This window comes from Abrus precatorius, unplaced genomic scaffold, assembly GCF_003935025.1.
Source record: "Abrus precatorius isolate BTA unplaced genomic scaffold, Abrus_2018 Scaffold7, whole genome shotgun sequence".
Taxonomy (NCBI): domain Eukaryota; kingdom Viridiplantae; phylum Streptophyta; class Magnoliopsida; order Fabales; family Fabaceae; genus Abrus; species Abrus precatorius.
In genome coordinates, this window is record NW_020874417.1 from 25,824,430 (window position 1) to 25,852,132 (window position 27,703).

The 27,703-nt window shown below is 28.6% G+C and overlaps 1 protein-coding gene across 1 annotated transcript; it reads left to right on the plus strand.

Moving 5' to 3' along the window:
- The first annotated feature begins 15,938 nt into the window (after positions 1-15,938).
- On the plus strand, positions 15,939-16,768 carry LOC113871672 (CRIB domain-containing protein RIC4-like). The gene is made up of 3 exons (XM_027508771.1): positions 15,939-16,144; positions 16,301-16,444; positions 16,530-16,768. Exons 1-3 carry the CDS (start codon positions 16,012-16,014, stop codon positions 16,766-16,768), a joined length of 516 nt encoding a protein of 171 aa, XP_027364572.1. The 5' UTR covers positions 15,939-16,011.
- Positions 16,769-27,703: the final 10,935 nt, after the last annotated feature.

The window sequence follows — 27,703 nt, forward strand, 5'->3', positions numbered from 1 at the left end:
ACATTGAGGCTCGATTCTTTCTAAGCTTAACATAACATCTTTTTCCTTGCCTGATTTCTCAGGTTTAGAAGGTCTATCCTTAATAGGTTTTTTAAAGGATTCATTTAGTTTAGAGCCTCTTGGAGGATTATGATTCATTTTATTGCTACTCTAGTTCTTAGTTACTGACTTATGATTGACTAGAGAATCCTTATTGCTCAAGTTATCTGAGTCTCCTAGTTGGTTTTGAATCTGGTCAAAGGTCCCAAGGATATCAAATCTTGATCCTAATTGAGGTTCTTTTTTCCTACCAAGGTGCCTAGGAGTACCTGCTATGTGAGGGAAACTGATTCTCTTCTTGAAGGTTTTTTTTATTAGCATCCATAGACCAAATTGATCCTTTTTTAAAACAAAGGTGTGCTCTTGATTAGTTATTAACATATCCTTAACTACCTTAGGGTTTTTAGTCACTACCTTTTCATTCTTAGTAGCTTTATCACTTTTATTTACATTCTGCTCTGTCTCTCCCCTATTAGAATCTAAACCCTCAGCACATTGATCTTGCCTATGCCCATATTTCCTACACCTGAAGCATATAAGATATAGACCTTCATATTCCACTCTAAATTCATGGTCTAGGACTGTAAAGGCTGGCACAAGCTTCCTCCTTAAGTCTATTTCTATACAGATCTTAGCAAATTTTTCTCTAAGTACCCGGAAAGTGTAGGAATTAACTTTTAGTATAGAACCTAGACAATTTCCTACTTGCCATAAAAACTTATTATTATAAAGTTCCAAAGTAGGTCATGTATACGCACCCAAACTGCAATCTTTCTCAGGTTTTGGTCTTTAGGCCTAAAGAGAGGTTGCCATCTTTAAACTAAAAGGTAGTGATCCAGGATTAGTCAGGGTCCTTCAAATAGAGTATGCTTATAGTCTTCTAGGCTTTCAAACTTGACTAGAAAAAAGTCGTTATTGAGATCAAGAATTTTTTAGGCTCCCTTCTTCCCCTAAATATTACCTAGTTTTTGATTTAGATAACTAAAGCTAGCTATTTTACCTAAAAGCCTCACAATCAAAGTTAGCTTCCAGGGAGAGCACCAGTTTTCATAATCATCTAGAGAAATTTTAATATTAGGGCATAACTCCCTAGGACTATCAAGAATATCATTCCTCTCATCAAATTCAGGAGAGATAATAAACTCATCCAATATAGATTTTAGTATTTCCTCATTGTTCAGAGTTAAATCTAGGTCATTTGACTATAAAACTTTATCTTTATAAGTACAGGAATTTAAAAATCTGGAAGTAGAAAACACCTAATTTGCTTTAACATCATCATAGTGCATATCCTCTTGCATATCCAAGATCTCAAACTCAACTGAGTTCTCTATGCCTCTCTTGATCTTTTTCTTGTTATGGTCCAACAGATCTAACTTTTTTGTAGATCGCTTTTTAGTTTTGTATTGGAGCAGTGGAAAAAAAAATTACACACATTTTCTTGCAGACGCTTCAAAGAAGAGATTCACACGCTAAAAACTCCCAATCCTAGCTGGGTGACTAGAGAGAGAAGCCCCAACGGCGCCTTTCTTACTGTCTTGAAAGGAAAAGAACCTAGGGTTCTTGGAGTCTTTTAGAAAACCCGTGATCTTTACTTATTTGTTTACTTACCATTAGTCTTTAAAGTATTGTTGTTAGCAACAATTCATTAGACCTCCAAAAGATGATTGATTTATATTATTTTTTTGAACAACATAAGTAGAGCAATGGTAGTTCTTATTTATTTCAAAGTAAATAATTGACTAACAACTACCTGACTGTGTCATCTAACTTCACTTTTTCTTTGGTTGGCTACATATGAATCTCTATACGTCCTTACATGTCTGATTGGTAGGGGAAATTTGTAGATATAATAGCAAATTTTGCTTTTTGGGTACATATTATAAAGTAATGTATTGGGTAATTATTATTGTGATGTAATTCACATTGTTGGAATTAGTTAGAGTGAGTTAGTTGTTGCAAGTGGGTTATTATATGTGTTTGTTTTGTCTTATAAAATATAATACGATCGTTGGTTGTGTATAATTCATTTGATCATCAGTATTAATTTTTATCAGTCTTATTTCTTTTTATCTTAAGTTTATAGAATCTTGTTGTAACAATGGGTGGCTCGAATGATAAATTTTTAACTAATTTACTTATCTTGGATGGAAAGATGACAATTATATTTGAACTTCTAGAAGTTTTCAAGATTATGAAAGGGATACAAAATTTGAAAGAAACCTCAGCTGAGACTCAAAATTTACCCAATCATAAAAACAAGAACAAGGCTTATAACGAGACTCATAAACTTAAAAAGGCAAGACTTCAAACTTTGCACAAGCAATGAGTTAATACAAATAAATGATCAATAAAGTATAGTTGAATATTTTTATTTGTGTCAACCATCTCTAATCTCATGAATACTTGGTGAGAAGTTAAATTATCAGTTGATCATTGAAATAGTTTTGAGAACCTTGATTTCTCATTTTGATGACATAGTTGTAGCTATCGAGGAATCCAAGGATATAAAGAAAATGAAGCTGAAAGAACTACAAGGCTCACTAAAGACTCAATGAGAGAAATAGTGGGAGGTTTCAAAATAGGTCTTACATGCATAAACTGGTAGAAAGAATGATAACGATGGTAACAAGAATAAGAAAAGTAAAGAGAAATGAAAAAAAAGAAAAAAATTAGAATCATGGATCTAACCAAGAAGGTACTGATACAACGTCAGATGATTCCAATAATTAAAATTTTAGATAAGTTTAATAGTATATAGAGTGGAACTTGAGGTAAAAGTGGAAGGAAAAGATTTGGCAAGAAGAATGTGTGGTGTTACAAGCCTACCAAAGATGGCATTCATTTTGCATTTGAATGCAAACATGGAAAAGGTGTAAAAGAAAATGATGATGAAGTTCACCTAGCTTGTGAGGACGACTCAAATTATGATAATGTTCTTTTGATGGTGACTACTACATTAGAAAGTAGTAGCAGTGAAAATGATTACTAGTACCTTGACACTGGGTGTTCTAAATGGTTGGTAAATCTAAATGATTAGTTGGTAAATCTAAATCTATATTGAAATATTTGGTAGGTAAATCATATGATTAGTAAATCTAAATGAAAATGTGAAGAATAAAGTAAAGTTTGTTGCTAATAACACACTATAAGTAAAAAGAATGGGTAGAGTGATGATCTTAAAAAAGGATGGAAAGTCATCCTTTATATTTGATGTTCTTTATGTCCCAACTTAAAAAAGGAAAAATAATTTACTCAGTCTTAGTGCAATTATTAGAAAATGGGTGCATTTGATGACTATGAATCAACCAAGTGAGAGTATTTGATAGGAAAGCAAGATTAATCTTGCAGACTCTTTTTTTCATAGAACAAAACTTTTAAAATTGCAATGCAAGTTGGAAAGTACAAAAAAATGTTTGCCTCAAGTACACAACTTGATCAAGTAGGTGATGAATGTTACAACAAAGTTAATAGCAACTTTGGAGGGGGAACATTATGTCACTATAAAGTTAATAGTAGTTTTGAAGATGGTATATTCAGATGTATGTGGTCCTTTTGAAGTAAGGTGTAGTTCAGTTATGAGGGAGAGAAAAATAAAAAGGTGATACTATGTTAAAAAGTCACATTAGCAGGCCTTAAAGAACTAGGCAACTGCTATAAAGATTGCATGATTATGAAGTAATTTTTTATAAGGAAATCATTGCTGAAAATGAACCAATAAATCTTAAGCAAGCTGTTAATAATCCAAGGTGGATGGATGCTATTAAAGAAGAGTTAAAGGCTATTGAGAAGAATCAAACATGAGAGCTAATTTCACTTTCTCAATAAAGAAGGCCTATTGATTTGAAATGGATCTATAAAGAAAAAGAGAAACCTAATGGTAAGGTTGTGAAATATAAGGCTAGGCTAGTTGTTAAAAGGTTCTTACAAAAGGGAAAAGTAAACTATACTTATGTTTTTGTCCCACTAGCCAAATTTGAAACTATAAGACTAGTAGTTGCAATGGCAAGTTACAAAAGATAGTTTATACATCAAATAGATATGAAATCAACCATCTTAGTGGCCTTCTTGATGAAGAAACATATATTTGTTAGCCACCAGATTTTGAGATTATTAGGTATAAAGAAAAGGTTTACATATTAAAGAAGGTCTTTTATAGTCTAAAGTTGTCTCCACATGTCTAGAATACAAAGATTGACAATTTTTTTACTCAACAAAATTTTATTGTGTTATAAAACATGACATGTATGTGATATTACTATCTAATCATGATCTATTGATTGTTTGTCTCTATGTTAATGATTTGTTAGTGATTAAATGTAAAGAATTTAAATTAGACGAGTTCAAATGTACAATGATGCTTGAATTTGAAATTTTAGACCTTAGAAAATTATCCTACTTTCTTATATTGGACTTTAGTTATATCAAAAATAGATTTTTTATGCACTAACAAAAATATTTCACTGATATATTAAAGAGATTCAAGATGTTGGATTGTAATTAAATAACGACATCGGTTAAAGTAGGAGCCAAATTTGAAAAGGAATGACATGAGAGAACTATTAATGCCAATATCTATAAGCAAATAATTGAATCTCTTAGATTCCTATGTGGTAGTAGACCAAATATAGCTTTTGGTGTTGGTTTAAACCCTAAACCAAATAAATGATAGGAACAATACAACTAAACATGCTTTCATATTCTATAAAGTTTTAATTTTAGTGTTTCAAAAAGTAAAGTAGTCACTTTTCATCATGTGAAGCAAAATACATTACAACATCTTTAGGAGCTTGCTAGGTCAAGAGAAAAGAAACTAGTAAAGTTACTAATTGACAACAAGTAAGTTGTTTAGGTGTCGTGGGGTTTCATTTCTTAAGAGATCAAGTGAGTTAGAAGAAATTAGAATTATTATATTGTAGAACTAAAAATCAAGTAGCCATATTTAGATAGAAGCTATAAAGAATGACAAGTTAGAGGAGGTTCATGATAATTAAGAAATTATGTCTTTAATTTATTTGAATAAAAAAAAAGTGTTATGATATAATTCAAATTGTTACTATATATTAGTTAGTTGTAAGTGAGTTATCAGATGTGTTCACTTTGTCCTATGAATGTAATACAATTGTTAGTGATGTGTAATTCACTGATGATCAATATTAGTTTTTTAAGTTTTCTTTGACTGTGTTTTACTACAAGTCAATTTTAACCAATATTAATCATGTGTAAGTGAATACACAATAATTTTAATAGGATATAACAAAATAGTTTTTTAGGATAAATATATAATATTATTTAACATTTAAATGTAATATTTTACTTATTTTTTATTTTAAAAACATTGACATATACAATTTAATTTTAAATACGTTAATTTTATATTTTTATCTTTTAATTTATAATTATTAATCTTATATTATGTAAAAATAAATTCACACAGTTCTTCAACAATGAAAATAATCAATAGGAATGAAATAAAAAAAAATATGTTGAAAGAAATTTGCATATGATAAGAACTAAACAAAAGCAATAAAGATCCACAAAAATTTGATTTTTTCCTTATATATATATATATATATTTTTAAAAAGGAAAGAATTTATACAAGATTAACAAACATAAATAGAGCTTTAGATTGCTTTTAAAAACCTCTTATAAACATTATTTTCAATTATAACACACATCTTTCAAAATGACATATGTTTAGTATTAGAAAATACAAAGTATATTTCTTACTTTTCAAAAAATATTTTGTACATATGAAATGAGTCATCTTTTGATGTCATTATCTCCTTTAATTTTGAAATTTTGAAGCACCTAGATGTTAACGAAGTCAAATAATATTTAATTATGAGATAAAATTGGTTTCAACTTTTAAATAGTAAGTATTAAATTTTGTGTTACCATTTTACTTGTTCTTGATTAATGTAAAATGAATTGGATATGACATTTTCGGTTTTGAGTTCGCTTCACAAGTTTACAAATATTTAATTCACAAAATTGGATAGCACAATTAATGTAAGGTGTTTTGTGTATAAGATAAATTATAGTGCAATGTGTTAATAATAACAGGGATGGTCACTAGAACTTTGAAGGGGAGTTGTAAAGAAGGTTTCATTTGCTAGAGGTTTAGTTGAGGTATGTGGTATGCAAACCTCTTGCTTGGAGCCTGGACTTCATAGAGAAAAAGAGTGATTGAGAAGGAGAAATATGAGATTTTAGGTAGACTTGGAGGATGAAAAAAAATACACTACTTCCTTCTAATTTAATAAATTGTTCATAATTTCAAAAGATTAAGAAGCAAATGTACGTGAGGTGGGTGAATTGTTTAAGAAGAGTTAGAGATTGAGGCTATCTTAGAGATGTTTCAATTTGTTTGAATTCACACAAAAGAAAAATTAAGAGAAATTCATTGCAACTAATGACAACTCTTAATGTGTTTTGCAATAAGGAGAAAGAAATAACATCACATTTATTTTGTAAAGTTGACCACCCTAATTGGATTGAATGTAGCAAGTAAATTGAAAAAAAATAATTTATTTTGCAAATCCTATTTCCTACATGAAAAAAAAAATCAAAATAACTTTGAATAGTCATATGGTTTGTAGTTATTATGTCCTTGTGAATACATGGGAATATAATTATCTGTAATAATGCAGCTCTTAATTTTGATATGTTATTTGAAAAATCATAAATTAGGTTAAAGGCTAAAGCTAATTTTGTTAAATTTTTATTTTCTTTTTATGAATGGACCTTAAATTCATTATTTGTTAACATGTCTTCAAGATTGATATTGCTATTTTAAAAGTGGGGATATACATGATATGTTTGAGTATTTGACTTTCATCCTATGTGAGAAAGATCTTAAATGAGCAAGCTCACTTGGTCTCATTGGTTGAAGCCAATACTAAAAACTTGCAAATTACAGACGAATTTTTGAAAGGTTACCAATAAATTTTATAACTTGTTTGTAATTTCATCATTAGTACAACAATACAGACATATTTTTCTATTTGTAACTTACAGACGACTTTTTCTGCCTATAATTTACAGAAAATTTTTTCTATCTGTAACTTATAAACGACATTTTCTATATGTAACTTATATTTTGTGTTTTGTTTTTCTTTTGTTTACTTGTATAATTATTCTTTGCTATTCCTAATTATCATAATAATTTGTAAACATGAAGAAAATATAAAATCAAAATTTATAATTCAAAAATTATATTAAAAATATTAAATTAAAATATAATTATAATTCAAGAAGTAAACATCCAAAGTAATCTTCACAAATACATAATGTGATCATTATCGTGAGCGACATCATCATTAGTAAAGGAAGACGAGGGGATTGATGAATGTCGCATCGACCAAAATACTAGTGGTCCTGGAGCTCGTGGAAGAGGAGGAAGAGGTATGGAGGTACTCACTCTCATAAGCTTAAAGCATGGTGCATTTGCATATGTTGCTATTGCACCTCCCTCTACATCATGATTGCCACCTTTTTCACTATTTTTTTTCTATTTTCTTGACTCACTTCTTCTTTTATGTACTCTACTTGATCTTTCATATTTCCTCATTTTGCTTTTGGTTTTCCATGATCGTAGACACCCCACCCAACCTATTTAGGATTTTAAAGACTTATTGTCATTAGTATCTAAATTTTTTTTTATTCTCCCTTTTTTAACCATCCACTTAATTTATCCATTTTTTCATATCGATTATGGAGCTCTTAATTATAATTTCAAGCCAATAATCTCATCCACCTTTTTCCCTATATTTTTCTTTGCATTCATCACGCTAAGGAAATGTTTATATAAAAGTAATTTTTTTTATTTAATCAAACGTGTTTTAGTGGCCTATAACAAGCTAGTAATGCAGATAGCTTAAATAACAAAGAAGATCAAGTTACAATCTTAAAAATATGTTAATAAATAAATCATAAACATATACATCATAATCCTAAAATCGTTCTAGAGCGTATCTCCTTGTAACTCTACAACATGTTTTTTTTACAATTTTCACAAATATAAATAATCTCACAGCAAATAATACAAACAATTCGGGGAAGAACCTTTATGTCCATTCCTCAGTCATGCAATCTCTAGTCCTACAACTTTATATTATAAATCGTTAGTCTCTATTCTACATCAATAATTAAAAAATAAAATAAAATGATTAAAAGTTAGAGTATCGTATTAGAAACATAATAGTGCAATTTGTTTTCAAAATAGACGCTACAACCAACATTTGTGGGCAAAGAATTAAATATGGTATAAAGAGAGAGAGATGAGAGAAAGACAGAGAAAAATGAAGAAGTGAGAAACAAGAAGGAGGAGACGCGTTTTTTATATGTACCACACGTTACAGACAAATTTTTCCATCTATAACTACTTTAATGAAACGCAACGTTACAAGGCAACAATTACAAACAGAAAAATTTGTCTATAATGTGCTTTATGAAACACAACATTTCATTAAAGTAGTTACAGATGGAAAATTCATCAATAACGAGCTATATGAAAGGGCATACTTATGTTTTAATATTACAGACAAATTTTTCTATTTATAACTCCTGCCTAATATTTCCTACCTTGGTTTCAAATTATAGACAAAAAAATATGTCTGTATATTTTGTTTATAATGTTACAAGTCAAATGGAGAGACATTTGTAGGCAAATTTTACAGACATGTTTTTTTTTTTTTTCTGTCTGTATTATAGGTAGATTTACAAACGAAAAAATATGTCTGTAACAAATGGAAAAATGGGTCTATAATTTCTATATATAATGTTTTGTGCCAAATGGCTGGTCGTTTATAGATGGATTTTATGAACATATTCTCTTTTGTTTGTTTTATAGACAAATTTACATATTGACTTACTCAAGAATTAAAAAAAATTATTTTTTTTATTTACCATCTATAAATCCATCTATAATATAGATAGGAAAAAGCCGTCTATAATTTGCATGTTTCTAGTAGGGAGCGAAGATGAATTTTTAAGGTTGAAAGAGAGAAAAGGTCATTGGAGAGAGAATAACAATCATTGCGAAGAGAAATCTATTTTTATATAATCTTAGAGTAGTCTCGGTAAATCTGCATTTGTAAAGTCATTCACTATTAGATTAGACTAAGAATTTGACAACAGTTTTGCAATGTGTAATTCTTTGTTTTGAATGATTGGATCATTCAAACAAGGTATGTGGTGAGATTGATAGAGCTCTCACATTAGCTCTATTTTTTTTATTTTATGTTTTTCGTATTTTCATCTTGATTCTCATATTGTAAGCTTTGTTGATGGGTTTGATTAGCTGGTTGTAAGCACAATTTGTACACTTATTTGTGACTCTTTTTTTACCCTTGTTTAATTATTTTTTTTGATATAGACAACTCTTGGTTTTTACCTCTTATATTAAAGAGTATTTTGTTGTTATTCCTCATATATTCTTACAAGTTAGAAGATCTGATTCTATTGCGTTATTGGTTACTACATTTGTTTTGTTGTGTTGGTATTCCTTCCATCATAGTGGCACTAAAGCTCTTTGATTTAAGAGTGTTATGCTTGCCTAAATGATGGGGGTAAATGCAAACAAGATGGTTAGTTTGAATAACACTAATAATCACTTATAGAATAAAAAAAATACTTGTTATTTGTGAATAAAATGCATCCTTCTATCTTCACCACTTAGAAGCCAGATTCTATGTTTAATGAACAATAGGACTTTGAGGATTAACAAGTATGTAGTTTTGTTCAACATTTTGTGGATGATAATGTTTATAACCACATTGCAAGTAAGACACATCCCTAAAATTTGTACAAAAAATTGAATCTTTGTATGCCTCTAAGTCTGGAAACAACAAATTATATATATTGAGTTCCATTGTCAATTTAAAGTATAAGGAAGAGACTTTTATTTCAAATCACTTGAATGACTTCTAAGAGTTTATTGATCATATGTTAAGAATGTCCATTAAGTTTGATGATGAGATTTTGGAACTGTTGTTGAATTCTCTACCCTAATCTTAGAGATATTTACGGTCTTTATTACAAACTCAGCCCCAAATGGTAGCAAATGGTAAATGATAATGTTCTTAAGGAGGGGATGAGAAGGAAGACATATAGTTATTCATCTCAATTTGAGTTGTTTGTCACTAAAAATAGGGAAAGTCAGAAAAAAGAATCAAAAGGTAATAAAGATAAGAGTTTAAGTAAGTTCAAGTCCATATACAAGAATATGGACTGACCTATAAAAAATAAGACACATACAAAAGACTTGTTTTAATAGAAAAAGGAGAACAAAGGCAGGACAAAGAAGAAGGATCGTGATGATGATGATTGTGTCACTACTACTACTAGTACATGAGACGATCTTGTTGTCCTTTGTGACTTTGAGTTAGTAATCTTGTATTAGATGAGAGCATGCAAATAATTGATAGTGGTGCTACACTGTATGTTATACCAAAGAAGGAATTCTTCACATCTTACACTTTAGGTGGTCTTAAAGTGTTGAAGATGGGTAATAATGGTGGTTATGATAACCACTTTGGTTTTGGAAAAAAGAAGTTCATCAAAGGTAACTTGTTTATAGCTAGAGTTCTAAATTGTATTGGACAAAAGCTTTGGTTGCTAAGAACAATGTGAACGTCATGGATATAAAAACATATTTGTGGCAACCAAGATTAGGTCACATTAATGTAAAATGGTTTATTTGTTTAGTCAAATGAGATGTACTTTTGAGATTAAAGATTACAAAATTAGAAAAATGTTTTCATTGAATGACTGGTAAATAGACTAAAGTATCCTTTAAAAAGTATCTTTCCTCAAGGAAGTTAGAATTGCTTAAATTTAAGCATTATGATGTTTGTGACCTGTTAAAGGTAAAGTCATTTAGTGGTACACTTAACTTTTTTTTTTATATACCTTTATTAATGATTGTTCCAGGAAGCTTCGTGCTATGCATTGAAAACAAAAAACCAAATGCTTGAGAAGTTTAAGCAGTTTTAGGCTTTGGTTGAGAGACAATTAGACGATAAGTTTAAATCTATCCATGCTAACAATCATAATAAGTACTGTGAACTCTTTGATGTTTGTTTCAATTAGCAAGGTATAAGACATCAAAAGATTCCTTATGAAACTCTTCAACTAAATGATTTAATAGAGAAGATGAATAAGACTTTGATTGAGAGGGTTAGGTATATGTTTTTTAAAAGTAAAGTTTCCTAAGTATTCTAGGTGAAGCACTATACACAGCGGTACATGTTATTAATCTTAGTCCTGCAGTTGCTTTTAAATATTAAGGTATTAGACAAAATTTATTTTGGCAAAAATGTTAAGTACGATCATTTGCGACTCTTAGGTTGCAAGACTTTTATGCATAGCCTAAAGGATGAAAGATCTAAGTTTGATGTGAAAACTAGGCAATGCATTTTCATTGGCTAAGGTCATGATAATATGATTGCAAGTTATATAATCCTCTTGAGAAGAAACTTGTTAAAAGTCATGATGTAGAGTTCATGAAAAGAAAAACCATTGAAGACATTGATTAGATGGAGAAGACTACATCCAAGAAAGTGTGATCCAATTCATATGTCGATACATGATATAAATATTGTTAAGAATAATGTCCATAATGATGAGCAACACAATTATGTTGATGATCAACAACTAGGAGATGATTTAGAAGTTCACATTGATGATATTGAAGAGGAACATGAGATGTCACAAGATGAGAATCTTTGTTATAAGTGGTTTGATGTATGCAATAATGTCTATACTCCTTTTGCAACTCATATGAAGTTGAGTTTCAAATATATTTATTCAAATGAAGTTGAGAAATCATATATAAAGCAGGTTTCTTATGCATCTGTTATAGGTGGTTTAATGTATGCAATGATGTGTATAAAACTAGATACAATACATGTTGTTAGTACATATAATAGATTTATGTCAAATTTAGGTATAGAGTATTAGAAAGCTATAAAATAGATTTTGAGGTATCTTTGTAGTATTATTGGTTTAAGATTTTGTTTTAGAGGTGATAATTCTACCATTGCAGGCTATACTGATTTTGATATGGATGAAGATATTGATTTCAGAAAATCTACTTATTGTTACTTGATCAAGTATATAACAATCTAATTTGCAAAAGTGTTATTGTCCACTATTGAGGCAAAATTTGTCATCATTATAAAAACATACAAGGAGTTGCTTTGGATGAAGATATTCTTGCAAGAACTTGGTTTTGTTTAGGATAAATACTTGTTATTTTGTGATAGTCAAAGTGTTATTCATCTTGGTAAGAAATTAAATTTTCATTCTAGGTCCAAACATATTGATGTGAAGTATTGTTGGATATCTAATGTATTGGATGCTAAGTATTCATGGACAAGTGTAACTATTGAAAAGTAATAAAGGGATTTTCAAATCGAGTTCTTAGAGTATCGTCTCACATATATTATTTTCAATTATCATGAATATTGTGATTTAATTGTTTGAACCTAAATAATACCTAATAAACTAAAATAAAAGTGAGAAAGAGTTAAATAAGAAGATAACTAAAAATTCAACAAAATAACATAATTTTTAACACAAAAATTATTTAAGATGAATCTAGGGCTTTTTGTTTCACCTTCATACCTCTTTATATTCAATTTTAGTTTAATCTTAATTCCAGATTTCCTATTATCGCTAATCACTCATATTAAAACTACTTTCACCCAATGGTAGTATAATATTAGCATACTATAGTACCCTACTCATATCCTACCTATTGTTATCCCTACTCTTTATACAGAATATAGAATCTAAGAAAATATAATAATTTGGCCTCCACAAGATATGCTCTATCTTCAATAAAGATATGACTTATCAATAGAAAATATATAATTTTTTGTTATTAAATTCAAAGTTCAAATTCTTTCTTTGCAGACCTCCTAAAAATCTCTTAATCAATTAGGCAAGAAGCGAAACATGGTCGTACATATCCTCCAGCATGGTTCTACATGGTTACAAAGCACTCACAGGTTGACTGTTAAGTAAAGTCGTGTTTCCTGTTATGTATGACTCTGCTTTCTATCAAATTTATTTCAATCACAAGAAAATGTTTTCGTAGATGATTAATTTGTGATAAATTACAACAATTAATGAATAAATCACTGAAAAATCTTCATCAAATAAGGACCAAACATATAAAAATTTGCCATAAAACACCCTATATAAACTTATCACTAGCTAGGTTGTTAGAATTGGGAAATGTTCAAACTAATGATAATGGTGCTAATATGATGAATAAGGCATTACCAAGATGAAAGTTTCAACACGTGATACAACATGCATCCAGGAGGAGAATGGGCCAAGTGAAGCTAACAATCCAAGTGTTAAAGCGAGACCCAAGAGAAGTATTATGAGGCCCGCAGACTGGGACGATTACGTGCACTGATAAAGTGTTATGGTTGTTTTGTTAGAATATTTCTGTTAGAACTGTTTCGTTGGCGGTTACCGTGATATACGAGTAAACCGTTAGTGCATGCAATAAATATAGGCATTGTAATGAACTATTGAAAATAAGAATCTTATACATTGAATTTCTATTTTCTTCCTGGAGGCCTGGTACCTCGAATACCAGATTTGTTAACTCTAACACCTATTAAAAATCCTCATCAAATAAGGACCAAACATATAAAAATTTTCCATAAAACACCCTATATAAACTTATCACTAGCTAGGTTGTTAGAAATGAAAAAAGTTCAAACTAATGATAATGGTGCTAATATGATGAATAAGGCATTACCAAGATGAAAATTTTAAACTTGTTGTGAGATTATTGAGTTGGTGGTTATCTTTGCATAGTTGTGAGGGGAACATCTAGATATATTAGATATTAAGTTCCCATCCTATGAAGAGAAAGGTCCCAAAATAAGCAAACTCATTTTATCTCACTTGTAGAAGTGGAGATAAGTCTTTGGGGTTGAAAGAGAGAGAGGTCATTAGAGAAAGAAAATAACTACTGTTGTGAAAAAAGAAAAGAGAAAGTCATTTTCACATAACCTTAAAGCAACCTTGGTAATTTGTATTTACAAAATCATTTCTATTGTATCGAGATGAAAATTTGATAACAATTTTATAATATGTGGTTCTTCATTTTAAACAATAGATCATTTAAACAAAGTTTGTGGTGTGATTAATATAGCTCGTACAATAGTTCTATTTTTTTGAGTATTTTTATCTTAGTTTTTATTTAAAAGTTTTGTTGCTAAATTTGATTAAATGATTGTAAGTACAATTTATATACTTATTTGTGACTTATAAATTTATTTGATTATAGTGAAATTATTTTTTATGTTTAGACAATTTATAGTTTTTATCTTTTATATTGAAGAGGTTTTCTATATTAATTAAATAACTTAGTACTTATTTTTATTATTTTTAGTTGTTGTAATATTTGTTATTATTTTTTATAGATTCTTATCAGTTGAAAATTTTGATTTTGTTAAGTTATTTATTATTGTATTTGTATTATTGTGTTGATATTATCCTCTTCGTAATGTGATACATTTAATAAAATTTTTAATTTGATAACTTTGATATAAATATACACGCTTAAAATACAAATTAATTTTTCTCGTGTTAATTTGATGGGAGTTTCAAATTACAAATGTGTGAGAGTATTTTTAAAGGGATATTAATGGGTTGTTTATCGTGATTTTTACAAAATATGTCACCTATAGATACAAATTTTTATTTAGTAGGGCAGCACAGTGAAAAGGTGGATCTTAATATTGAAAACTTTGACAAAAGAAAAAACCTTCATATACCATAGATAAAGTTAGCCTTGAAGTATATGTGGAGAGACTCATAAGTGATGGATTGTAAGAAAAATTGATTGTGATCCCAAAATAGAGTTTGAGTTCAAACTTTTGAAATTATGTCTTTAAAAAGAGTTTTATTTAACTCACTTCAATTAGAAGATTAATCATAATCATATAAAAAAATTGTGTAAATAACGTTATGTTTTTAAAAAAATTGTTTCCATTCACGCAATATTTCAGATTAACGTAAAGAGTAAAATCATCATCATTTTGTTAAGTGTATAAATAACGTTATAGTTCTCGTACCTTTAAATAATTATATAATAGTATACTGAATATCAATTTGTGTAAATTATAAAATTAGAATAAAAGTATCAATTTTAGCCTATTAACTTCCCAAACCTTCAGCTCATTAACACGCCTATCACATATATAACGAGTAACGTGCTTGAAGGTTGTCTTGAGCGAACCCATTTAGAGATTTTCTATCTACAAATGTTGGCTTGTTAATTTATAGCTACTTTGAATTCAAGAAACATTGGTTTTCGTCCTCATCGTCACAAGGTGGACCAGAAAGTTCGCTTATGGTGTACTATACTTCTAGTTAGAGTCCAAAACAAGTAAACAGAAAGGTACATACATAATAATAAGGGTTATTTTTGTTTTACATAAAAGACAAGTATAAATATAAGCCAGCAAAAAGACAGATATATATACGGATAAAAATAGAAAGAAAGAAAAAATGTTGATGACTTTTTGTACAAGAGAGGTCGGTAAGTGAAGGAAACGACACTTATGGCACCAAAACTAAGAATAGATATGATTGTGATCCTGGTCCAGCTAGCCCATTGAGTTTGGTACTTAGGTTTGTCTGTGGTCACTCACTACTCAACTAACTTGTATAAGGTGATCTTCATTAGGGATACCTATAAATGTGGAGAATCGATTTCATAATGTATACATCCAAGCATACACTTCCGATACAGTATATGTTTTTAATGTTTATCTCTCAACAAATTCAACTATGTTTTTCATAACTACTCAGCTATAACCCATAGAATATCCTACAACTATATATTGTATTTGTTAAATTTAAATTCAAGAATTTGTATTTGCTCGTTTAATTCCAATTGCAATAGATCTTAATTCCGCGCAATCGATACCAAAGAAATGAGAGACAGAATGGAAAGGCTTGTCATTCTTCCTTTCTCTTTTGGTTGTGTCTCTGAGGCCACCGTTGCAGTGGGCACTACGCAACCAAGAAGATCAAGACCAGACACTAATTCACAAGCTGCTACAACAAGTCAGTCTCTTAATTTGATACCATCTTCTTTTTAATTAATTTCTTCTGTTTTATATATGATATTTATGTGTACGTGTGAGGGTCAAGGCTTGATTGATTTAGTTAATAGTTACTTCATCTCAATCAGATCTGTTATTAATTATATAATAAATTTAGAAGGCCCTAAGGATATTTCGGAAAGCATGTCTGGTGAAAGCATGAGGAACTTGCTGAAGTTTCATGAGGATGTCCCAAAATCCAACACACACCCCAGCTTCAATAGGTTGTTAAAGGGTTTCAAGAACCTTCCTCAATTGTTTGGTGAGTACAAATACATAACATGTTTAATTTGATTAACCCATTCACCCACTGTGCGTAACAGTGTGTGATTTGCAATACTTTGTAGTGGATAAAGAAAAAGTGGAAATGGAGATGGAAATAGGGTGCCCAACAAATGTGCAGCACGTGACACATATTGGTTGGGATGGCACAGGAACAGGAACAGGAACTGCAACATCCTCCGAGTCCATTATGGGATGGAAGGATGCTGTACCTCCTCCGCCTCACCTTTTACAACAGTTCAACTTGGAACCAAAACCTGGAACATTATCATCATCATCTCCCATGAAGCAGACTCCTAATTAAAGTTTTATACATACATATATGTAACTTAGAATACGCATTAAGCAGGATTTCGTTGTAGAGGATATACAAATATATATATATATATGTTTGAGTCGCCACTGAATTTGTGATATGGGTAACCATTTTGGTTTGAAGTTAATCATAATAGTACATCCATGCTGAGGCTAGCATTCACATATTTGTATGTATATATTCATTGATTTTGACTGAATAAAAAATAAGTGAATAAATAAATAATATTATTTTATTTGTTCATTTTTATGACCACAAAATAAGGTTAATAGAACAGTAGTTTTAAATTCTCTCTTTTACAATACTCCTTTATACATATACGCATGTCCACACACCTTCGCGTGTAGATAAAGTTTTTATTTTTAACCCAAAATATAATTAAATGTTAGTTTTATAAATATAATAAATTTATTAATTGTTGAAACAGGATCATATATGAAATAAAATATTTAATCGGTTGATAAGTAGAATTATAGAAGTAGAAAATATTCTTCTTACAAAATAATCTTTATTTCAAAATTCACTTTAAGTCAACATATATCAAGTGCGCCTTGTTTAATTTTGTTAAAAAAAATTATTTGTATTTATTTGTTTATGTTTAAAAAATTAATATATTGAGTATACTTTTTAATATAAGTGTAGTCTTTCAAAGTAAATTAATAAATATAAAACTAATAATAAATAAAATATTTAGTTTAAGTATATAATATAAAAGACAAAATTCAGGTATAAATCTTTAATTGCAGTTGATGTTGTTTATTATTTAAAATTAGAATATTATTTTAATAATATATAACAATATTAAATGTAAACATTTTAATAAAATAAAACTTTATTTTGATTAATAAATTACGCTAACATCAACTTAAAAAAACGTATATATAAAATTTATCTTTTTTAAGCTAATAATATAAAAAAATTAATTCTTTTTATTATGATACTAGTAGATTTGAGAGGACATTGGTTGTAATTTTTGTAATATATAATTAAAGAATATTTATATTTTTTAAATAAATTACTAACTCTATTATCTCTTATTATAAAATTAACAATTATAATTATTTTAAATGTGAGAAGACATATTTAACTAGAAATTACCGAAAAAAAGTGTAGAAGTCCAAGTAAAACAGGTCTTCAATTGTAACGTATTCAGGTAGACAAATATATTTCAACAGACTTTGTCTACGTAAATTCCATAGACTAAATCAACTATCGGTTGATACTTCTGACGTTTTGATTACTTATCATAAGGCGATATGCATATCTTAAATAATTATTAATAATATTAATTATGATAAAACAATTTATTTAATGAAATTATTTTGTTAAAAATGTTAAAGTATGGTTATAAATTAAGTAAAAAAATTATTTAAAATGAATAATTTCCTAATTTTTTAAAATGATAAACATTTTTAAATGGATATAGCATATTATGCTTTTATTTATTTTTATAATTATTATTTAAAAGACATTATTAATTAAGAATTCATTAAATCAACAAAAAAAATTAACACATTTTTACTGTAGTTTTAACAATAATTTTTACTATTAATTTTTAAAATAAAAATTAAGAAATATTAGTACATAATTATTCATTTATTTTTAATCATTACTTTTTAAGACAATAGTTAAGAAAATCGTTATTTTACTACAAATAAAGGTGTTTTGAGGATAAATTTTCGTTTGCGCACGAATTGAGGTACCGATACTATAGAAGTGAATGCTATCTTTCCTTTTCTCTCTTTTCTTTCTCATTTCAATGCCTCACTTTTTATGTTTATAATTCTTTTATTATTAAATAAATTTAAATTTTCTTAAATTGTTGAATAATATATACTTATATTAATATACATATATATATATATATATATATATATATAATTGTTATCAACTTTAGTTAATAAAATTTGTAACCAATTAAGATAAAATATTGTTTGATAAAAAAAAACATCTTTTTCATATTAATCTATGCACTATAATTGAGAATTTACTATTAGAGAAGTGAAATATACTTCATGAATATTTCGTCATGTTTTTATTTTAGAAATAAAATTAACGAATTATAATATGTGAATTATATTATTTTTTTATTAAATAATTTTAATTTTATTCACATTTTTTTAATTAATTTTTTATAAATTTTAGAGGTTAAAATTTTTATTTACTTTTTTCTTATTATTTTATATATATTTTTATATTTTTAATACCTATTTTAATATTTTAAAATTATGTTTATTTTTTTCAGATTTATAATTTACTTTAAAAAGTTTATTTAAATTTATGGATTTTAATATATATTAATTATTGGTATTTAATTAAAAATATACTATATGATAAAATTATTATTTAAAATATTTAACTTTATTATAACTTTATTACTTTAATTCATAATATATATAGTTATAAAATTAGGTAAAAATAATTTATAAAGAAATTTATCTTTTAAAATAATTTTATTATATAATTATTTATCAAAATTTATATTATAAGTAAGAGTTTATTATTTTAAAAAAATAGAGTATTCGTGAAACTATTTTTCTTCACATCTCACCACGTTATATTTGAAGAGTATAATTGATTAAAAATAATATGTAAATTATAATTTTTTTTATATTTTTAGTAATTTTGTCATAAATTTTAAAAATTAAAGTTATTACTTACTTTTATTATAATCTTTTATATATATATATATATATATATATATATATTACTAATTTAATATTTTAGATTTTTAAATTTATAATTTACTTGAAATATTCCTATCTCTTAAATTTACGATTATTAGTTAAAAATTGATATAATAAAAATATGGTTTAAAATTTATTTAATTTATTAAAAATTTCTTATTTTAATGTTAGTTATAGAATTAGTTAAAATTCTTTCGTAAAAAATTTATCTTTTAAAATAATATAATTATTTATTTAACTTTTATATTATAAATGAGTGTTTACTATTTGAAAATTGAAACATTCATAAAATTTATTTTCTTTACAGTTCACATATATATTTTAAAATTAAATTTAACTAAAAATAATATATAAATTAAACTTTCTTTAGTTATAATGATTTTACTTTATTTTTTTTATTTTATAATAAATTTTAAAAATTAAAGTTATTAATATTTTTTTATAACTATATATATACACGTGTAAATACCTATTTTAATATTTTTAAAATAATATTAAATTTTCTATTTTTTTAAATTTATTGTTTACTTTAAAAATTCTTATTTCTTAATTGTATAATTATTAATATATTAATTATTTATATTTATTTTAAAATACTTTTATGGTATACAATAAAAGTATTATTTTAAAATTATTTAATTTTATTAAATTTTTATTATTTTAGTGTATAATATTTGTAGTTATATAATTAAGTTAAGATATCATAGATCAACTTTCAGGGAATTGTTTTAATCTAACATGTTAAATTTGAATTATAGTAAATATGGTTGTATTAAATAGTTAAAAAATTTGAATTCAGTTAAAATAATTGAAATAAAGTTATCATTTTAAAATAGTTTTATTATATAATTTTTATATTAAAATATAAGATTTTATTTTGAAATTATTAAATTATTTGTATATTACTAATAATATATATATATATATATATATATTATTTCTTTATCTTCTATTATTTAATATTCTTCCCTATATGATTGCGAGGCCGTTGTTCTTTTTCTTTTTTTGGTTCAACTAATTGCTCAATACCACTCCTACCACTCTTCACTCTTCTCACCTTAAACCCACATGAGAAGAGACTGAGAGCTTGTTAGAATTTTTCTTATTCCATTATGTAATTTTCATTTGATATGACTATTATGAAATTATCATTTCCATTCGATCTTGAATTACATTATTCCCATAACACAATACATGATTTTCATACAATTAAAGGTTTAAAGAGCACTAACCTGAATCTATTGTTACTCAATATTACCTCTCTCTATGATGTCGTTAAGCCCTTTGTAATTTTCTCTAACTCTTCCTTCTTTTTTTAGCTCCTCTCGAATGGTTAAGAGAAAGTTTTTTTCTTGCGTTTACCGTGAACACTTTTAAAAACTATGAAAATAATGCTCTCAATAATGAAAGCTGTAACTTCTCTTTTGTTAACCGTTCTTTTATTTTTTTTGAAGGGAGAAGGGGATTTCCTTATAATTGTATTTATAATTATACCCTCAATAATTCTATATTTTATATTTAACCACCATCACATTAAATCATTAATTAGAGTCATACTATAAGTTACATAGGTCACTATAATAAGATTATTAAAATAATCTAACAATCTACTACTTGCCCTATGTGACGACATGAAGATTCAATGAAATGTAAGTGCGCATATTATTGATAATATCAAGTCATCATCTTTTAATGATTTGAATTGATCTGATCATGGCAGTCACAAGTCATTTAGCGACATGATTCCTTCCAACTATCACTGAGCCAACTCAAATTAAGATAGTTTTAATCATTCATACTACATACTGCAACTTTGATGTGTTTTTAATACTCAACCTGTTATCAAACTCAAACTATAGATGTACATTAATACAATTCAGATAACAAGTAAACAAGCAAAAACCATACTTTTATTAAATTCCTAAAATGTCTACAATAATATAAGCAAAACAATTTATAAACATATATATGAATCATACAATCATGCTAACAATGACTTATCTATAATGCCATTCTTTCAACATGGACAGAAAACGTTTTAAGGGGTAATCCTTTAGTTAGCGAATCCGCTATCATTAAATCAGTACCAATATGCTCAATAGACACTTTCTGTTTTCACACTTCTTTTTTCACTGATAAGTATTTTAAGTCCATATGTTTTGCTCCCTTGGAATACTTATCACGGTACATTCTTAGAGGCTTTTCTATACTATCAACAATACCAAGTCCTAAGACAAAGTTCTCCAGCCAAAAAGCATGAATAGTGGCCTCAAAGCATGCCACAAATTCTACTTCCATGGTAGACGTAGTAATAATGGACTCCTTTCCACTCTTCCATGAAATCGCACCTCCAGCCAATAAGAAGATGTAGCCAAAGATTGATTTTCTTGAGTCTACACATCCAGCATATTCTGAATCCGAGTAGCCAACCACTTCCAGGTGACTAGATTTCCTATAAGTAAGCATCTAATCCTTGGTTCCTTGGAAATACCTAAGGACTTTCTTTACAGCTTTCTAATGGTTCATTTCGGGATTACTTTGATATCAGCCTAACATTCCAACAGCAAAACTGATATCAGGCCAAGTGCATGTCTAAGCATACATTAAACTCCTGACCACTGATGCATAGGGAATATATTCCTTTGTTTTTTGTTCCAACTCATTATTGGGACATTGCATTTTACTAAACTTGTCTCCCTTTTGAATTGGAACCAACTCTGATAAGCACTTTTCCATTTTGAATCTCTCTAAGACTTTATTAATGTTGCCTTTCTGAGACAATCTCAGTAACCCTTATGATCTATTACGGAATATTTCTATTCCAATCACATAAGAGGCCTCACCCATATTTTTCATCTCAAAGTTCTTAGAGAGAAACTCATTTACATCATGCAACAACCCAACATCATTAGTAGCAAGAAGAATGTCATTAACATACAAGACTAAAATGATGAACTTGCTCCCACTGACCTTCATGTAGATGCACCGGTCAATGATGTTCTCTACAAAATCATATGACGTGATGATATCATTGAACTTAAGATACCATTGTCTGGAAGCCTGTGTTATCCCATACATTGATTTCTTTAACTTACACACCAAACTTTCTTTGCCTGTGGTCAAGAAGCCATCTGATCGATCCATATAAACTTCCTCTTCCAAGTCACCATTCAGAAAAACAATCTTTACATCTATTTGATGAAGCTCTAAGTCATAATGAACCACCAAAGCTATAACAATTCTTAAAGAGTCCTTCTTTGAAATTAGAAAAAATGTCTCTTTATAGTCTATGTCATCCTTTTGAGTATATCCTTTAGCAACAAGTCTAGCCTTATATCTCTCAACGTTGCCTTTTGAGTCACTTTTGGTCTTAAAGACCCATTTGCAATCGACTAGTTTTGAACCTTCAGGCAACTCGACTAGATCCTATACCTTGTTGTCACTCATTGATTTTAACTCTTATTTCATTGCATTCAACCACTTTTCAGAATTGTTACATTCTATGGCTTGCTTAAATGAGACTGAATCTTCATCAATACTCAAGTCACATTTATGCTTAAGTGAGTAAACCACATAATTATTTGAAATAGTAGGTCTTTTTTGCCTTACAGACCTCCTTAATGTTATCTTTTGTGGTTCACCTTCCTCTTACTCGTTTGTGACTTTCGCATTGTCAGCTGGTTCATCATCTATATGTTGTTCTTGTGGGTTTGGAACATTAACTTGTTGTCTTTTTATGTTGTGTGACCGTGATACAACAAAAGGAATAATAACTTGAAAAAAGACACCAACTGCCAGAGTTTTCGCATGTGTCTCTTTAATTTTCACCTTTCGTATTTCACCACTCCCACTAAACTAACCATTTTCAATGAACCTTGCATTTCCAGACTCAACTATTCTTATACTATGATTAGGACAGTAGAATCTGTACCCCTTTAATTTCTTAGGAGCCAATGAAATAACCATTAATAGTTCTAGCATCAAGCTTTTTTTCTTGTGGATTGTACACTTTTACTTCTGCTAGACAATCCCAGACATGAAGATATCTTAAACTAGGTTTCTTTCCTGTCCACAGTTCATAAAGAGTCTTTGGAATTACCTTACTAGGAACTCTATTAAGCAGATACGCAATGGTCTTTAATGCGTACATTCACAGAGACATAGGTACAGAACTGTAACTCAACATACTCCTAACCATTTCAATGATAATACAATTCTGCCTTTCAGTCACACTATTTTGTTGTGGTGTACCAGACACAGTATACTATGCAGGCACAATATACTATGCACATATACCTCGACTTTCTAGAAGTTTCGCAAATGGACCTCGACATTGTCCACTTTCATCAAATTTTCTATAATATTCATTACCTCTATCTGACCTCACAACCTTTACCTTTCTATCTAATTGTCTTTTACCTCATCAATGAACACCTGTAAGATATCTACTGATTGAGATTTTTCATGCAACACATACAGATAGCAATAACGTGAGTAGTCATCAATAAAGGTAATGAAATATCTTTCACCACCATAAGATGGGATGTCAAATGGACCACAAATATTAGTGTGTATCAATTCTAAGAGTTGGCTGCTTCTTGTGGCTGGATTTTTTTATGTGTATTTAGTTTGTTTTACTTTAATACAATCCACACATACATCATAGTTAGCAAAATCTAACTGAGGTAAAATTTCACTTTTCATTAACCTCATCATCCTTTCTTTGGATATGTGACCTAACCTTGGATGCCATAAGAAAGCAGAGCATTCATTACGCACATTCAAATTACTACTAACAGTATTATCAACATAAAATAGAGATTCAACAAATTTAACATTAAGATTAAAATGATATAAATCATCAATTAATGTACCAGATTTAAAATGGTATGAGTGTTTATACAAAGAAAAAGTACAATTTCCAATCTTAAAATTAAAACTAAATTCGTCTAACTTTGCAACAGAAACCAAATTTCTAGCACATTCAAGAACATAAAGACACTTTTTTAGATCTATGCAGCAACCAGTATGCAAGACCAATCTGTAAGTCTCTCTTCCTTCTATCTGTGCCTTCATTATGTTCTCCATGTATAAGAACTTTTCAGTTTCGCTTATGGAGAAATCCTTGCATTACATGTGACACATGAGTAGTTGCACCAGAATCTAACCACCAGGTGTTTTTAAGTACCTTAATAGGATTTGATTCAAAGCATACTGAAACATAATATATACCTTTCCTTTTGAACTAAATATTTCTCTTCGGACAATCTTTCTTGAAGTGGCCAGTCTTCTTACAGAAGAAGCATCTCTGGCCCTTTTGGATTCGGCCTTCACAAACATTTAATAAGGCCTTATCCTTTTTGTCCTTCTTGTCATTTTTACCTGATTTAGCCTTATTACTACTAGCCCCTTCATGAAATGTGAGATGGACGAAGTGTTTATTCACCTTCTTCAGCCTCCCTTCCTCCTGAACTAGCATAGCTTTAATTTCTTGTATGTTCCATTTATCCTTAATAGTGTTGTAATTCACCTGGAACTGACCAAACTCCGGAGGGAGTGAGTTCAAAATGAACTGTACTAGAAAGAATTCCTTCACCTCCATGCCCATTGATTTCAACTTTGTTGCTTGATTGATCATGTTAGTCACATGGTTATGAATAGGTCGTGACCAATCAAACTTCTCAGTAGTCAACTCAGTCAACAGGATACCTGAAACGGACTTGTCAGTAATGTCCGATTGTGCATACTCTTTTATCTTTGTCATAAATTTCTTAACATTTTCAGTCTTTGGCATTGATGGCTTCACATTTTCAGCCATAGTCATCTTCAGCAAGCTCAAGTTCAGCCTGTTCGACCTTTCCCAAGCTTCACAAATAGTCTTTTCCTCTTCAGTACTAGTCTCTATGATGGCTGCAGGCTCTTGTTTCATAATGATTGCTAGGTCCAACTCCATAACACCTAGCTGGAATCAAACTTGTTCAGCCCAATCATCATAATTGAGCCCATTGAACTTGACTACGCCATTGCTCATGCCATATTACTCATAGGAACTGAAATATTTAACACATGCTTAAACATTTATGCTTTGAATAAACTTGATGAATTTAGACAACTAACTAACATTAATTATGTATCTAAGTTTACCTTTGGGTAATGCCTAAATACACAATTTATCTATAATGATGCTAAAAAAGTAACTTTAATTGACAACCAGTCACTCAAACTAATATACAAGTCATATTTGGATATATAAACATATTATGAAGTATTTTCATGTTTTCTTAGTGTCATTAATTATATGTAATGGGTGATCTCCTAGCGTTATAATTAATGAACTAAATTTTTCACCATTTATGTTACCATACAACATCAAACAATTTTGAACAATTTACAACACACAATTAAATGCTTAAACAAACTTTTAAAGTTAGACCACTTTGGCGACTAACAAGCTACCCTTAAAATTAAGTACTAAATTGTGAGGTTTCCATTATGATCATACAATTTAGAATTAATTAACTTGAGAATTTAATTACTTTGTTGAGTAAAATCCACTTTGATATAATTCTAAAGTGATCTATAACTTTTATGAATTATGTTCCTTATTCTGCTGTGAAATGATACTAACTGTTAGAATTTTCATTTGATATGACTATTATGAAATTATCATTTCCATTCGATTTTGAATTACGTTGTTCCTACAACACAATACATAATTCTCACACAATTAAGAGTTTAGAGAGCACTAACCTGAATCCATTGTTACTCGATATTACCTCTTTCTTTGATGTCATTGAGACCTTTGTAATTTTTTCCAACTCTTCCTTCCTCTAGTTCCTCTTGGATAGTTGAGAGAAAGTTTATTTTTTACGTTTATCATGAGTACTCTTAAAAACAGTGAAAATGATACTCTCAATAATGAAAGCTATAACTTCTCTTTTGGTAACCGCTCTTTTATTTTTTGAAGGAAAAATGACAGATTTTCTTATAATTATATTTATAATTACATTTTTAATAACTTTATATTTTATATTTAACTATGATTATATTAAATTATTAATTAGAGTTATGCTATAAGTTACATATATTACTATAATAATATTATTAAAATAATCTAACAGAGCCGCCCCAAAAGTAGCAGTGGACTCAATTCTTACTAGAGAAGCCTCCATGCAAACCCCCCATTTCCATGTCACTTGGATTTCAACTTTTCAAGGTTCCAATTAGTGGATCACCTCTTTACCTGTTTTTACTCAATCACTATATGCGTTGACTCATACCCCACAGTCCGTCCAATATTGGTTTCTTAATTTCTCTTTTTCTTTTTTCTGATAAATGGATGACACGTTACATTTATTAAAAAGTATCTTAATAGTTAATGTTATGAATACGTGATCTATGAACCGTAATCTGTGACTTAATTAAAATTTTAAATGCATCGATGTAGACCGAAAGATATAACAATTGCACAGATTATATCAACCATTACCAAGGACGGTGCTTTTCTTTGGAAAAATATAGGATAATAATAATAATACAATCCTTAAAGCACATATTGACCACAGTCAAAATCGATCGGTGATGACAGAGGTCATCTAAGACTTGATCCACTGATTTGCTAGCTAAAACTGTTCTTTTTCTAGATTTGACACGTTTTGAATTTAGAATAATTTGCACGTGTTTACCGCATGATCTTGACCGTATCCATATGCAATGGAACTCATGAGTTTTGACTACGTTGTTCTTGGTTGAAAAGAAAACGAGTATACAACTATTGGCACATATTTATATAATTAAAAATATCATTATAGGAAACATCCAAGTTGTAAGAAAAAGATCGATGGAGAAAGGAGGCTCTCGAGTGGTCGACAAGTCCAAATTCAACTCTTTTTATTTTTTTAAATATTGAAGGAGGCTATTTTAATAATGAATATTGGACTCTTTCAACAGTTTATATTTATAGAAAAAGACTACATAAGCAATAGTAAACAAGCCACGTCAACGATTCATATAATAAAAACTATAAATGTAATTCTGCATAATTTTAGAAATAACAATAACCAAAAAGCTGAAAATTTTTGTAAGCCGCATGTAGACATCGTTTTCAAAATTTCCAACTTGATTTGGTCTACAATGACAATCCAAAAACGTGTAACCATTTATCAATATATAAGGAGAAGCCTTAGAGCTTGGCAGTTAAAATTATTCAAAAGTTTCAACAAAAGGTTTGGTGACG

Coding starts and splice junctions, on each gene's coding strand:
- LOC113871672 (XM_027508771.1), top strand. CDS start 16,012: ATGAGAGACAGAATGGAAAGGCTTGTCATTCTTCCTTTCTCTTTTGGT. Junction 16,145..16,300: donor TTCACAAGCTGCTACAACAA/GTCAGTCTCTTA, acceptor TAATAAATTTAG/AAGGCCCTAAGGATATTTCG. Junction 16,445..16,529: donor GAACCTTCCTCAATTGTTTG/GTGAGTACAAAT, acceptor AATACTTTGTAG/TGGATAAAGAAAAAGTGGAA.